General features: G+C 53.4%; 1 protein-coding gene and 1 long non-coding RNA gene across 2 annotated transcripts in view; one reads left to right on the top strand and one right to left on the bottom strand.

The window, feature by feature from the left end:
- The window catches only part of B4GALT1 (beta-1,4-galactosyltransferase 1), a 27,982-nt gene extending 15,983 nt beyond the window's left edge, over positions 1-11,999 (bottom strand). The window contains exon 1 of the mRNA XM_030469892.1: positions 11,711-11,999. Coding sequence (XP_030325752.1) covers positions 11,711-11,975 — 265 coding nt within the window. The 5' untranslated portion in view covers positions 11,976-11,999. The remainder of the gene's footprint in view (positions 1-11,710) is intronic.
- LOC115600666 lies at positions 11,350-15,681 on the top strand. The gene is made up of 2 exons (XR_003989101.1): positions 11,350-11,533; positions 15,381-15,681. It is a non-coding gene; the product is annotated as an uncharacterized LOC115600666 (long non-coding RNA).

The raw sequence follows: 15,681 nt of genomic DNA, 5'->3' as shown, positions 1-15,681 counted from the left end.
CCTCTGCAGTGGGCAGGAATGCTGAGGCACCCCACGCGTAAAGCAGGTCTTCACCATAAACACCAGGCTGGGGATCACTCCTTAGCGATTTGGCTGCTATACCTTCCCTCTCTCCTCCACATGGGTGTGAACACACGAATGTGTGTGCATGCACTCACTGGCACATGTGTCTTAGAGCTACCATCTCCTCTTTGCACTTGCTGAAGAGACCCCCATGCCCCTCTGAGGACACACACAGCACATACACTTCTGTGTGTGTGTGCCAGTGGTGGGCGCACTGCCCTCACAGAGCCCCGTGAGAAAGGGCACAAGTGACATCTAGAGCTCTAAAATACAGTGGCCGTCACAATCAACCTTCTGCATACCCCAGGATGTGACTACAAGAAAAGCAGAAACAATGCTCCAGGTGTACGGCTCACTCCCTGGTTATAGGTCTAGAAGAAGCTGCTTTAGCTCGGTTGTGCTGCTCCACAAAACCTGTGCTCCCTCAGGATGGAGATGGCAAGATGGAGACCAGCCAAACAGGCAGAGGTGTTTGGTGTATCCCCAGAGGCAGCGAGGAGGCTTTGCTGCCAGCACAATGGAGGTAAGACTTTGTAGGACCTGGCATCACGGGCAGGATGCAAAGGGATCTCCCAGTCTTCACATTTTGCACGGGTTCAGTGGGCAAGCCTGCACGTTTCCCTCACACAAGGAGAAAGAAGGCAGTGATTTCCCAGGCTCCAGGCACTGGGATCAGCCTGCCTGTGCCCTCAGCACTCCCATGGTTCCCAGCTTCACCCCAGTATGCCTGCCCAGCTCCCCACCCTCTCTGCCCCACAGGTTCTGCAGATGCCTGCCCTGTGGCTGCACGGCCAGGGCCAAAGCCTCCCTAGTTGAAAAGCGGCTTGCAGGAGAGCCTGGAGGACGCTCTGCAGCGGGAGGAAGAGGCAAGAATGGGAGGAACCAGCGCAGGAAGGAACACGCAGTGGCATGACCGGGCCTGGGACTCAGTGGTGGCAGGATCGGGGGCCAGGCACAGCCTCCCCATCCCAGTGGGATAGGCAGGGGGCAGGCGCCGGAGCAGCACAGTAGGAGCTGGGAGAGTGCATCTGTTCCTCTGAACGTGGGTACCGCTTCCCTGCAGTGAGTTCTCTCCCAGAGCTGCCTCTGTCCCCAACACACCTCCATGCCTGCTTCCCCCTGCCCATCCCTCTGCGCACCATTAGGAGACTGGCACTCACAGCCAGGATGATGCCTACAGCAAAGGGCGTTGCAGTGGGCACGGTTCACCTAACCATGGTCATAGCCAGCACATGGGATTACATTGGGCATCTGTGCCCAGGGATGCTATTTTCCTGCCTTGCTCATGCCCTGCTGCCAGCAGCGGGACTGATCCAGCTGGACACTGTAGGAAGCAGCAGGGCGGAAGCAGCACATCCCTTCGCAGGGCCCTGCCAGCACTGCCTGCTCCCAGGCGCCGGGCAGATGCCGCCCCATGGAGCAAGCCCCTTTCTGCCACAGAGGGATGAGCTCTCTGCTCCCAGTTGCTCCCAAGAAACTGCAAGCACCATCAGCCCAGGGGATGCTTTCTGGTTTAATGAACAAAGGCTCTTTTAATGGCTTGCACTCACTCACACAGCACAAAAGTTTGCCATTTAGGCAAATTTAGAGGGGAAATCTCTCACTGGTGGCTTGCGAGCCCCAGCTGGGCAAGGATAGCCACAAGCTGTCCAGGACACTTCAAGCAAGGCTTTTTGCAGGCTGGCACCCACCAGCCCCCCAGGGCTAAACATGGACCACTAACCCTGCCAGTGCTTGCTCTTGTTTGCCTTCAGGAGGCTGGAAGGTCAGCAAGGAAAAGATGGGAGAGGAAAACACATTTATGATAAAAACCAGCTACGGAAGACAGACATTTAACAGTTTCAGAGTCCTGACGGGCACTGGCCAGAGATGATTTGTGCTGCTCTAACCTCCAGTTAATCAAATCAGCTTAAAAGCAGCACGCCCTCTTGCAAATGCCACCCCGAGGGGTGCAGCCGACTTGCAGGCCAGTGAGAAGACCCCAGGCACTGGCACTGTACACGTACAGGAAGGCAGACGCTTCTGAGGCAGGCTTGATGCAAATCACCCAGTTAATACACTCACTGGAGTCACTAAGAATACAAAAATGGTAAAAAACCTGAATAGGCTATTTTCAAATACAGAATGGCAAAACAAGCTAGACCTGGTAACGCCATGTGGCTAACGAAAAGCGACAGCACCATACCACCCGCTGCGCATCGATGGTTTCAGTTCACTTCCCAAGCAGGACAAGGCCGAAGCTTAATCTGCAAACATGGGCTTTCCAACCAGGGACCAGAGTCATGGTTCCAGTTGCTAATTTTAAATAATTTTGACTGAAATTTGACTACGTGGATAGCAAGCAGCCCCAAGGCTGTTGTCTCACAAGGCTGCCGACTCAGGACATGATCTGCTGATGCCAGGAAAGCATGTAAAGTTTGCTGTGAGTGCTGTCCCACTGGCCAAAACTGTATCCCTACCTGTGTTTACTAGGCAAACTTTCCAGCCCAATTCACTCCATCTCAACCTTTTCTGCTCCTGTTCAAGGTGACTGCCTGACATAGGAGCCACTGTATACTAAGCCCCTTGCTAAAAACAGGCAGGCATGACAGAGATATGTGGACTTGCAACTCTGATCACCCATACGGCCTGGGATTTGCAGGCAGACACCTTTTGGGTTCAGAGTTACAGAGTTCATAGAATCATAGAATGGGTTGGGTTGGAAAGGACCTTAAGCTCATTTAGTTCCAACCCCCCTGCCATGGGCAGGGCCATCTTCCACTAAACCATGTCACCCAAGGCTCTGTCCAATCTGGCCTTGAACACTACCAGGGATGGAGCATTTACCACTTCTTTGGGCAACCCATTCCAGTGCCTCACCACCCTCACTGTAAAGAACTTCTTCCTTATATCTAACCTGAACTTCTCCTGTTTAAGTTTCAACCCATTACCCCTTGTCCTGTCACTACAGACCCTGATGCAGAGTTCCTCCCCGGCACCCTTGTAGGCCCCCTTCAGATACCGGAAGGCTCCACGCAGCCTTCTCTTCTCCCAACTTTCTCAGCCTGTCTTTGCATGGGATGTGCTCCAGCCCCCTTATCAATCATCCTCGTGGCCCTCTTCTGGAGTTCCAGCAGAGCAGCTCCACAAGCCTCCACCATACATTTTTAGCAAAAGAAAACCTCGAAAACATGAGTAAGCAACTGCCGGAAGCTGGCAAAAGACAGCACGCACCACAAGCAAACACTGTGAAAGGAGGTTTTAGCTGGCAGTGGTAGGGTAAGAGAAAGATGCACACAAAAATAAGCCAACCTCCTCCTGCCCCCCCATCTCTGACACTCAGAAGCGTTCCTGCTGTAAGGGAAGGTGCACAGGAAAAGCACTGTGCAGGCTCAGATGCCGGGGCAGCTGTCATGGTGCACACAAACAGGAAGCAGCTTCTCACATGAAGCAAAAAGTGAGGCTTGCAAAAAGCCAGAGGTAGCACAGCACTCAAGCCACAGGAACCAGGCCCACAGCCCTGGTGGTCTTCCCATCCCCTGCTTCCCACCATCCACGTGTGCCACAACAGCTAAGCCTCCTGCTACATGAGGCTGCCAGCACGCGTCCTCGCTGGTGCGCATGCCCCTGACCGAAATGAGAAGACCTTGCACAAACAGCCCAGAATCCGCTCAGCCTGATGCTATAACAAATCTAGAGGCTGCTCCAGCCTCCCTGGACCATGGATACTAGACGAGTTGGGAAAACTCAAGCAGCAATGTCCTGCAGAACCAGAATTGTACACTTGCATCCCCACGGGGACTGTGAACGGGACAGCACCACGCTCCATCCAAGAAGGTGGTAGCAGGTAATATATCTTGGGGCAGCAGCTATGAAGGGCAGCCTTGGGGGGTTCAAGAGGGATGGGGCGGGGGGGAACCCCTTCCCCAGGAGGGCAGTGCAGCCCCATCAGAAGGAGATGTGAAGGACGACAGCTGGGCTCATGGGTTGGTTTACAGAGGTATCCACCAGACCAAACCGCCCTCCCAAGCACTCCACTGGGAAAAGCGGCACAATTCACCTGCACTCCTTATGCCAGGCGCAAACCTCAGATATTTAATTTGGTGAGAACGAAAGCAAAAGCATGTAGCACAGAGGTTGGAAAGAATGCATCTCCAAACAGTGCAGAGAAGAACGTTTCCATTGCCCTGGCCGAGTGCTCTCCAGCCGCCGAGCCACGTGCGCACCCAGTGGTGCCAAGCTCAGACAAACCTCATGCAAAAGGAAAGCCAGAAAAAGAGAAGCAGAACTTGCAGAAAGTAAAAAAAAACCAACCCAAACCTCTCTTTGCAGGGGCACAGCAGAACAGGGAAGGGCCCGTCAGGCCTGGCTGGGAAAAACAAACCCCGCTCCACCCCAGACAACGCAGGGGCACGTCCCCCCACCCCGGGCTGTGGAGCAGGGGTCCCTCAGACCCATCCAGGGCAGGCAGGTACCTGCATCCCACAGCTCAGCAAAGCAAGCATTTCCCATTAAAATCAGCTCAACTTCAGAGCCGTGCCAGCGCCTACGCAGTCAGCACCAGCCAGGCTCGAAATGGGGGTGCAGCCCTGCAGTGGGGGGACAGGACCAGTGGGTGCCCCAAGCAGCCCCTGTCCTGGCACGCGACCTACCATATCACATGGTCTAGTGTGAGGCACCTCTGCCCATGGCAGGGGGGCTGGAACTACATGATCTTAAGGTCCCTTCCAACCCAAACCGCTCTATGATTCTATGAAAACATCTCTGCCTCCTTGCAGACTGGCTGGCAGCTGCTGCCCTTTGCTGCCCGCACCTCTCACTCCCCCATGAGGGTTCTTAAAGGAAAATAATCCTTGGGTCTGGCTAGAAATATCCCAGTGAGGAAATAAAGCCTTCCCAAGGATCAGGATATGTTTTCTTTGGCTGGTCTACACTGGCAAAGTTGCACCCCCTTACAGATGGGAGATATGCCAGCGCAAGGCTTGAGCCTGCTACACCAGTGCAGGTTCATACCACATCTGGCATCTGCAACTGTGGACCCCAAAGGGAAACAGGCTGAAAAACCCATGAGGATGCATCACCTGTGCTGGCAGCACTGGGTCTGCATGATGGCAGGTTTGCACGATTAAATGAGCGCCTACTGTTGGAGACAAACACGTCTTAATCCAACTCCAAACACTGCCTATTCCAACACAAGGTCTCACACCAGCAGCACGTGGTGTCTTTCAAGACAAAAAGAAAAAAGTTTGATGTTTCCATGAGAAGGTACTGTTGGGAGAGAAGCAGAGTCCTCATCTGTGGCTGAAATCCAGCACACGCTCACTGAGGCAGCTTTGAACTGTCTCTCTTTGAGCCGGGCAATCTGCATGCAATTAGCCCTTCTCGCTGCCTCCGCAAAATTAAATTCCAGGCCCTCAAACAGCAAACTCAAAACAAATAAACACAGGGGCCTGGATCAGAAAAAGGCTGAGCTGCCCCCTGCCAGGAGCCCCCCACCCTGCCGCAAGATGGGATGGGAAGACAGGAGCAAACCCAGGATGAGTGGCATCCCGGGAACATGGCTCTGCCAGGGACAGCCCCAACACACAAGGCAGCCCCCAGCTCTCCTGCACCATCCCATCCCATCCCACACCGCTGCAGCCGGATCCCAGCACTGTTCCAGGTGCCAGGTGGGGTGGAGATGTGTCTGTCTGCTTGACACTGTGCCAGCACCCCCTAAAAGTATGAGGTGCTGCCAGCGGTGGGGAGGTGAGGACAGGAGCAGGGCATTGCATGCCTGGGGTGATGCTGCCCAAACCCCACTGCCCCAGCGCACAGGGAAACACATCCTGTAAAGCCTCTGCAGGGACGTTTCCAGCTTCAGCAAGACGCATTTGCAGGCAATTACTCTCAAAGCAAGTCCAATGCAGGGAGGTGGCAAAGCAGCCCGCTTTCAGACAAACATCTGCAGGGGCTTCGGGACTGCCCCGAGCCTTGGCAGCTCAGCTGCAGCCGGGAGGCAGCTGGAAAGGCTGTTTGCCGTGCCCCGGTGCCATTAGCAGCCATCGCTTGCCTGCCCGGAGGTGCTAATCCACACCTGGTTTATCGAGCACTTTTCCTTGCAGGCAAGGGGCTCTAGGCACTGATTCATACAGAAGGGCTGAGCTGTGAGACCGTCTCCAGCCCAGAGAGACAGGGGCTCAGAGAGCTGACACTGCTCCTCCATCTACGTCCCAGAAAACCCCCATCTTTGGCCCCACCACTGCAGCACTGCTGTGGGCTGGCTGGCTGTGCCCTCAAAACCCCTCCTGCCCCATGGAGAAGGGTGTGCAGGAGGGAGGGAGTGGAGCAGTGGCTGCAGGATGCTGCTTGGACAGGAGGGCCTGCCAGCAAGGAGAGGAAGGAGGTGAGCAGTGGAGTGCAGCAGCCTCCTCGGGCTGCCACAGAGGCCACTAGACCCAGAGCACTCCCATCACGCTACCCTCTGGAGTGCAGGGGGGCCCTAACACAGTGACAATGCCCTCCATCTGCTGAGTGAAGTCATACTAGGGAGCTCCACATCAGAGGAGGAAAGTTGAGAATCGAACTGAATTCTGCATCCAAGTGCAGTTCGGGAAGCTGCAAGCGCCTGTCTCCTTCCAAACACAAACTTGGCCCAATTTCCAAGGAAACTAGCTGTTGCTTCAGATCGACGCTGGCAGAGGAACGAGCACATTATAAAACACTACGTGCACGAGACGGGAAACTTTCTTTTCCTCCCCAGCACATCCCATCTGTGGTGCCGTATCCCTGGAACAGCTGTGCTCCAGGCAGGCAAGGTACCTTTCCATTGGCAAGGCCAATTAATAGCTCTTGACCTCCACTTTGACCAGCTAAGAGGATGCTAGGGATGCTCTCATCGCAGAGGCTGCAGCCTGGCTGCAGGAAGAGCCTGTGCTTCCGAGGTGTGAGTGCTCCCGACTGCACAGGTAGCTGTGGAGCCGTCAGCGGTGTTGCCAGGACCGCACGTCTGTTCCCTGCCAAACAGCTTAAACAGACTCTTTGGAGGAGTTTAACAGAGTCTCTCAATCCCTCTTTTGAGGCCAAAAAAGCCTAAACTTGAGCAAACTAGTCCACGCGTGAGCTCCCCCTCCCCCCAGCCCTCTCCATGCTCTTCTGAGTTTCTATTTTACTTTTTCAACACAAAGCAGTGGAGGGACACTGCACAAACCCCAGCTTGCAGCCACCGAAGTAAAACCCGCAGCACCCAAGTTGGGGGAGTAGGGGAGGTGGGAAGAAGCATCTGTATAGGAGACAGCAGCTGTATAGGAATGGTTCAAAATAACGAACTAAAAAAGGCACATCAGAAAATAAGCACGCTCAGATGAGAGGAGGGCGAGATGCTGTGTGTAAAGCAAATGTTTTCTCCCCCACTTGGTATCACAAGTGATTTCACAGATTCAGAACCCCCAGTTTCTGGGGCAGAATCCCCCCTCACAGCAAGACAAGAGCCCATGACTGCAGGTGGGCAACGTGACAGGAACCAGACCCCAGGCATGCCAAAGCTAACAAACCCCTCTGGCACAGTCACCACCACAAGCCTCCTTAAAAAAGTGTTTCCAGCACCTCTTAGGCTTTTACTCTCTCACCCCAAATTATGCTCTGCTAGGATTCTGCCAGTGCTAAAGCATCCTGTATTCCTGCCCCTGCAATGTCTGCATATACAGGTGCCTCAAACTAGATTATCTGTGAACTCGTTGACCTCTCAGGCAGCATGTAACCTCTAAAAACTTCTGTTGTACAGGCACTAAGCATCACCACGGATTTGACAAGTCTCCTCCAAACCTAAAAGCATCAGAATACCCTCATCACTTAACTTCAGCATCTACAGGTTAGACTGACTGCTTGCACTGACTACACAGGCATCAGAAGCGGTGCATGGAAGAGAAAGCCTGTGCCATAGGTCCTCCAACCAAACGACGGCTGCTCACCCACAAGCTGGTCAAATGAGCTTGTTCCTCTCGATTCTTGTTTTATTGTTAAACCTGAATCACTAACAATGGGAAGCATCAGTTTCTATCCAGGACTCTGGCGTTTCAAAGAAACAGTTGTTTTTCCTGCATGCCCAATATCCCCAAGGAGAAGGACTTGGGGATGTTGGTTGATGAGAAACTGAACATGAGCCGGCTTCAGTGTGTGCTCGCAGCCCAGAATCCAACCGTATCCTGGGCTGCATCAAAAGAAGCGTGACCAGCAGGTCGAAGGAGGTGATCCTGCCCCTCTACTCTGCTCTTGTGACACCCCACCGGCAGTCCTGCATACAGCTCTGGGGACAACTACACAAAAGGGACATGAACTTGTTGGAGTGAGTCCAGAGGAGGCCATGATCAAAGGGCCAAAGCACCTCTGCTATGGAGACAGGCTGAGAGAGCTGGGCTTGTTCAGCCTGGAGAAGAGAAAGCTCCGGGGAGACCTTAGAGCAGCTCCCAGTGCCTAAGGGGGGCTGAAACTGAAACCTGGGGGTGAAAAGCTATTGAGCCAGACACCTGACAGCAACATGTTTAATGCACTTGAGTTGTCTCTGCCATGAGATGCTCACAGGTTTGAGGGTACGAACAGATCTCTTCAGTCTGCCATCCCTTACCAGCCACACCTGGTATCTGAACAAGGGTCAAAAATGGCTAAGGAGACAGATGTCTTCTAAAATAAGCTTCATAAACAACATGTGCTCTTGATCAAGCAGGACTTGAAAATTACATCCCTGAAATACAGATAAGCCTGTGCCATGAGATTCTGCTGTGCAGAAAGCATACACTCTGCTTTAAGATGAGCTCTTTTGAAGAGGGATCTTGCTACTGAGGAACCTGTCTCCTTCTGTGTTCTCTCCTAAAAACAGCAGGCATATAACCACACCACCACCAAAACACAAAGACCTCGTAGAATAGGCAGAAGAAAGGCATTGGACTGTTCTGAAAGCACTCAGGCCAACATATATCCTGCTTCTATAGAGCAACTTTTAAACTTCTTAAAAACTAACCAACCAAACAATACTTTTCTACAGCTCCTAAAGAATGCAATGGTGTGGTGAATGGACATGTATAGAATATATCTGGATTTACTTGCTTTTGGGCTTCTCGCAGGCTGCATTTTCACTGCAGCAAGCAGGCTCTGCTTCTCAATACGCCATTTAAAATACTCATTGACACACAGCTCTGAACTCGAGCATAAATCCACAATGCTTATATTAACTTTTATTAGAGAATTTCACAGCCGTTAAGGACTTTTAATTCAAACTTGAATTATGGTATTATTTCCCCAGCCCTGATTTATGCTTAACAAATAAAGGCAAGTGAACCATAAAAGCATTTTAAATTTGGCAGCTTCTTGTAGATATTAAACCTCATTCAGCTAATGTGTTTTTTGCTGTGCCAGAAAGCAGGGATTGTAAACTACTCTCTCTAAACATCGCTAGGAAGAAAACTCTCTGCCTCTGAAATGAGTACCTGGCTATGTGACCTTTCAAAAAGCCCGAGCAGATCAGTCACACGTATCCTGTGTGATTCATCACATGCTTCCCAATGACAGGGGAGGGAGAGGGCAGAAAATTATAACAAAAAAGAGGGTGAGGTGCATTTCAATAAATTGAGGTTTACGCTGAGGGCACGGGACAGTTGGAGCTACCTGTTCCCATCAGACCACTTCTCCATGGCTTTGGGAAGGTGGGAATTACAGGAAGGTCCTGGCTGGTTCCTGCTTGTTACATTCATACCAGTAAGGAGCTTTGTGCACGAAAAGAAGAGGGTTTTCTTTTAATTCTGGGTGAGTGAATTAAGTGCCAGAAATGCCTGCGGAGTGTACACCTCTCCATCCCCACACTGACTGTGGAGATACAGAGGATGCTGATCAGGGCAGACTCATCCGAGGCTTGACAGTGTTGTTTTACAAATGCTGTTTGCTAACAAAATCTGACAGGAGCAGGGGAAAAAACAAATACCCATCAGGTCTCTCACCTATGTGCTGGCTACAAACCTTGAAGCCGTGACGGTGCTGGCCTCCATCTGACTGCACCCCCGCAAGTACTGAAGGTAACGCAGCTAGAAACCATCTGCCTACTGTGTTGTTAAGAGCTACTTTCTACATGGCTCTGTAGCTCTCTGAACATCTGTAACCACTTCCAATAGCCTCATCTGGCCCTTGGCAGATTCAGCAAATCCCACTGAAGATGTTACAATGACAATGTAAAATACTTTAACTGATCCTTCAGCCAGTAACTCCAATAAATGCTTTCAATCTTGAGGACACTAAGAGCATTTCTCTGAATTCCAGGCATTTGAAAAGCACATGACTCCCTCTTGAGAGGATCAGGGTAAGTGGAGACCATTTAAAGCAAAGCCATATTCATAAAGGACTCCCACATCCACTTCATGAGGACAGGCTTGAACAGCCACTTTCATCTTAAAGTGATCCGGGGAAAAAAAGTGAAAGATACTAATAAAAAAACAACAACAAAAAAACATAGCATAGTTCCTTTTAGCGACCTCAAAACCGCCTTCCTAAAATAACAACCCAGTCATTTGTTATTCAGATGCACTGATCCATAAACAGCTGACCAGCGAGCACCCAGAGAATCTATGAATTTCTGTGTCGGTTTCGTAAACTGAAACCCACAGGTACCTTCCTGAAAGTCTCTTCCCCCGCTGTGATCTCTGGTAATAAAGGTGCCCGTGCTAACGTGGCACACTGAAGAGGAGGGAAACCATCCCCAGGCTGCAGGGCCCAATTAGCCTGTGGCCAGGTCACTATCCACTGGGATGGCTCAGGTTGTGGTAGTGAACTCTACCTACGCCACAGGAGGATCTATTCAAGGAGCAGCAGCTAAAAATGTGAGGTTGGGCGAGAGCTTTGTAAGGGTAGGGAAAAAGCCAAAACCCACCTCCCCTCCACTGCTGCCTTGTGACAAAGGCAGTGGATCCAACCAGATACAGGTGATCAGTGTAAAAATGGAGACCACCAGCCGGCTGCAGACCTGCCAACCGCCTGCCAGCACCCAGGCTGTCCTGAGGGGAGCACGGCTCCAGTGCAGATAAAACACACGCCAGGCTGCCACGTATCAGGATACTGCATCACAGCACCAAATACGTGGGAAGCGCCGCTGGGATGCATAACGACTGTATTCATGACCCTGCCTCACAGCGCTTTCTAAATCCATGCTGCTCATCGAGCAGGTCCGCGCACACAAAAGGCTGCGGGAGCCTGCACAGCACAAACAGCCCGTCTGATCCTTCCTGTGAGATTGCGCAAGAGCAGTATTTTGGGTAGAGTTCCCAGAGGAAATTACCCAACCGCTCCGGCAACCAGAAACCCAGTCGGACCGGGAGGGCGCGCTCCCCGAAAGCGCCGCGGCTCCGCTCGCCGCTGCCTCCCCTGCGAGAGCATCCCCCCCGACACCGGCTCCCCCGGGATTCTCCCACAATCCCCCTCCGGCCGGCGGCACGCGTGGACAGCCGCGCCGCTGTCACCCCGCGCCCAACGGGTACGGCGGCGCACGACGCGCAGCGGCGGGACCCGGCGGCGGACGCTGCTGTCGGGGCGCGAACCCGCGGTACCCCCTCGCCCCGTGTCCCCCGCGGAGCGGACGGCGCCGGGCACCCGTCGGGCGGCAGGAGTGGGGGGAAGCGGAGGCCCTAAACCCATACGGGACGGCACTCACCGAGCAGCGGGGAGGGCTCGGGGCAAGGGCCCGTCGGCGACGAGGCGGGCGGGGGCCGTGCGGCTGGCGGCGGCGGGCGGGAGAACGGCAGCGAGAGGTTGGCGGGCGGCGGGCGGCGCGGAGGCGGCTCGGGGCTGCCCGGCGGCCCCAGGGCGCTGCCCGCCAGGTAGTAGAGCAGCGTGGCCGAGAGGTGGAGGGCGCAGAAGGCGACGAGGAGGCGGCAGGCCCGCTGCAGCGAGGTGCCGGGCAACGACGGCTCCTTCATGCCGCTGCGCTGGCGGGGAGCGCCGCCCGCCCCGCGCCGCGCCGACGATGGGGGACAGGGACGGGGCGGGGGCCGCGGCGGCTCCGCCCGCTGGGGGACGGCCCCAAACCCCGAGCCCCGCCCGCAGCCGCCTGCCGTAGGGGGAGCACCGGCATCCCCCCCGCGTCCCCCCAGCATCCCCCTTCCGCCATCCCCCCCGCATCCTCCCCCGGCATCCCGCACCTCATCCCCCCCTGGCATACCCCACCTTATCCACCCCCGCATCCCCCCAGCATTCCCTTTCCGGCATCCCTCCCCGGAGCCCCCTCCCGGCATCCCCCCCGGCATACCTCCCCCGGCATTCCCCCCGGCATACCCCCCGCATCCCCCACCGCATCCTCCCCCGGCATCTCCCTTCGACATTCTCCTTCCTGGCATTCCCCCCCGGCATCTCCCCCCCCCCCGGCATCCCTCCCTCCGGCAATCTCCCCGCCTCGGCATCCGCCTCCCGACATCCCCTCTCCCGGCGCCTCCCCCCGGCATCCCCCTCCGACATTCCCTCTCCCGGAGCCTCCCCCCGGCATCCCCCTCCGACATTCCCCCCGAGGCATTCCCTCCCCCGGCATCCCCACCTCGGCATCCCCGTCGCAGTCCCCCGCCTGCCTCTGCCAGCGCTGGCCCTGGGAGCGCACCGCTCTCTTTTAGCTGGCTCACCAGCACGGTTCGCGGTAATACCGTGTGGTAACGGTGGCTGCAGGTTCGTGCAGGTCACTAGCAGCATGCGAAACCGCTGGGCTATAGCAGAGGGCGTAAGAGGCACCTGGGAGCTGCTGAGGGCTAGCGCAGGCTGTCTTTGTGCTCCTGCCCCTTGGAGAGTTGCAGGTAGTCTTCACTTGGTACAACTAAATGTAAACTGTAGTTTCCTGTCAGCTCGGTGGAGCTTGTTTAAACATGTTTTCTGCCAAATGAGAAAGGCCAAGACCACCTTCTTGTTGAATAAAACACAGACCCCAGCAGTGCCAGCAGCAGGGCCTTCTGGAGGTCTCCTGCCAAATGTCCTGCTTAGAGAAGGACTATTACCAACAGCAGGTAAAGCCAGCTGTGGTTTTGTCCTGCTGAGCCTTGAATGCTGCCCAGCATGGGGGTCTCCACTTCTCTGGTGCCCCGTCCCAGAGCTGTCCCACATTCCTGAGGAAGGAGTTTCCTCATGTCCTTCATCAAGCCACTAGAAGTGTCTGGGCAAGCAGACCTGGGCACCTTCCAACATCGCTCAAAGTAATATGTGTCTCTTATGAGTGGCAAGCTCACCAGCCTGGAAAGAAGGTGTCCTTGGAGCTGCCCTGTAACCCTGTCTCAGCCAGCAGCAGCAGTGGTGGGAGGGTTTAGCACTGCCCTCACCCGTGAAGTGACAGCCAGGAATCCACTACTAACCCTGGTGTTCCCCTGAGTGCTGCAGGCAGCTTGCTCATGGCTGGCTGGAGAGGAGTCAGTGGGCATCAGTGAGTCACGGGGTGAGGCTGGCTGCTGACGAGGCAAAATCTCGCTGGTCTGGCAGCCTTGCATCAATCTGGTGAGCCCCATGGGCCTCAGACTGCTTCAGGGACACACGGTGACACTCAAGTGGTTTTCAAGCGCAATAAATAAGGACTCCTGCCAGTAGTCCTTAACGCTACTATTTAATGTTACTGTTTACTTGGTCTCATGAAAGCAAAGTCTCTGAAAGGAGAAGTGAATCTACCCTCTTCTCATTGGTTAAAACTACTTCCCAACAAACACACAGAGCACTCCCACTGCCCTCAGCCCTTGTGGTCCACTGATCTCAGTGGCCTCCAGTGCTGCTTGGTGGGCCGCCAAAGTGCTGGTCTGTGGAGCTGGGCTCCCGTCCAGGAGTTTGGATGCTCCTTCACTGCTCATTCAGTGAGTGCTCACAAGTGCTCTTCCAGGCTAATATGCTGTCCGTGGTCTTTGAAGAAGCGTACTGTGTCCCATCCTTTGACGTCTGGCACCACTGCTGTTTCTTAGTCTCAAGACTGGCACTCTTCTGTGAGATCAGAGGCTGCACATGTTTCTCTTGGTTTGCACTGAGGTTTGGACTGGCTGGACCTCACCAGATTGATGTTTTGCCATCTAGTCCCATGGACCATAGCTGTTCAATGCTGCACACAAGCAAGCGGACATGCTTTTTTATTACTGGCCGTGGTGAAAACCAGCAGGGCACAGTCTCGGTTTGTGATAAAAGAGCAGAAACAGGAAGAGAATGCCCATGAAGTATGGCTGTTGCCATCAGTGGGAGAGTCTGCACTCATCTTTAAAAGCTGAAGTGTTCAGTGATCCTTGTCCTGTGAATCTGGACAAATCTACCTTGCTCTGGGACAAAGGAGTTTCCTGTTTCTGGCAGGACAAGGATTTGACTTCAGGTCTCAGTGTCTGTTTCCCCTTCCCAAGTGGCTCTCATTAACCTCCCGAAACCTCCTTTGGAAGATGGGCATCACTTATGCCATGAGGAAGCTCAAGGAGAAAGAATTATCCCACAGTCAAGGCACATGAACAGAAACATCTGCTTCCTCTTTTCTGTTCATTTACACATTTCTCAGTTCTTTCTGACACCTTCTACAAGGTCAAGTAAGTCAAATAATCACCTTCTGTTTCTGTTAAACCTGATGTTGTAAGCATCATGATGACAAAGCTGGTGTCCATGACACTAGCGCCATTACTGCTGATACTCTCAGTCAACATTCAGCTAATGACCAGCTCATAAATTGCCTACTTCAATGAGCAAACCCAGCTTTAAGCATCCAGGCTCTCCAGACATCCTTTATGGATCAGTTAGCAGCAACGTGACTCTCAGCAGATAATCCATTCCTCAGAACTCGCAAATCAGTCCAGAGTTCCCACATTTCAGTGCTGCCAGCAAATACCTGGGCTTGTGCTAATAAAATCTCTTTCCCATCTTTCAGCTTTGAGCTGGGCACTTGTAGGGAAAGTTCCCTGTAGTGCACTGAGAGTCGGACCTCAGCAGTGACTCAAGGTAGATTTCCTGTGACACTGCTATGTATGTCACTTATTAAGTTTAGCTAGCAATAGCAAAAGAAGTTGCAACACAGTGTTCACACAAACACCAGAGGAATGGGAAGTGCCTAACACATTTTTCCACAGGTCCTTTGTAGCACCCTGCCATGAATGCCTGCTCTGTTTTGTGTGAGTGGTATGAAAATATTGCCATTCTTCCCACAGGACCACTGTCTTGCTCTTACTTGACACGGATTTGGAAGTAGAGCAGGGCTTTGTGATGAAAGAAGCCTCTGTTGCAGCCAGGCATCAATTGTTTGGACTCTGGACACACATAGGCATGCAGCTGTGTATGTATGGGTAAATACAGGTATCTAAATCTAACTGTGTAGCGGCACACCTTTTTTTTTGTTACAGAGGTAAGATGTCCTACTGAACCTGTGAATGAGGAAATAGAAACACAGACCTTAAAGGAAACATGAGTACATGCATACCCTTGGGCAAGGTCCAGCTGCGCACGCTGCACATCAGCCGTCTCCAGCTTTTCACCACTGCAATTTCCACTCAGCCCAACCTCTGAAGAGTCCTTGGAGATCTTACTTTTCCAGTCATACCTGAATCATCTTTAGCTCCCTGGCTTCATTGTGGTGGTGATGTTCTTCTTTTCGTGAAGCTAATTTTTACCCTTTTTTCTCCCTACAAAAAACTGCTGCTTGAC

This window comes from Strigops habroptila, chromosome Z, assembly GCF_004027225.2.
Source record: "Strigops habroptila isolate Jane chromosome Z, bStrHab1.2.pri, whole genome shotgun sequence".
Lineage (NCBI taxonomy): Eukaryota > Metazoa > Chordata > Aves > Psittaciformes > Psittacidae > Strigops > Strigops habroptila.
The sequence above is the reverse complement of the archived record's forward strand: the minus strand, read 5'-3'. Positions and strand labels throughout refer to the sequence as shown.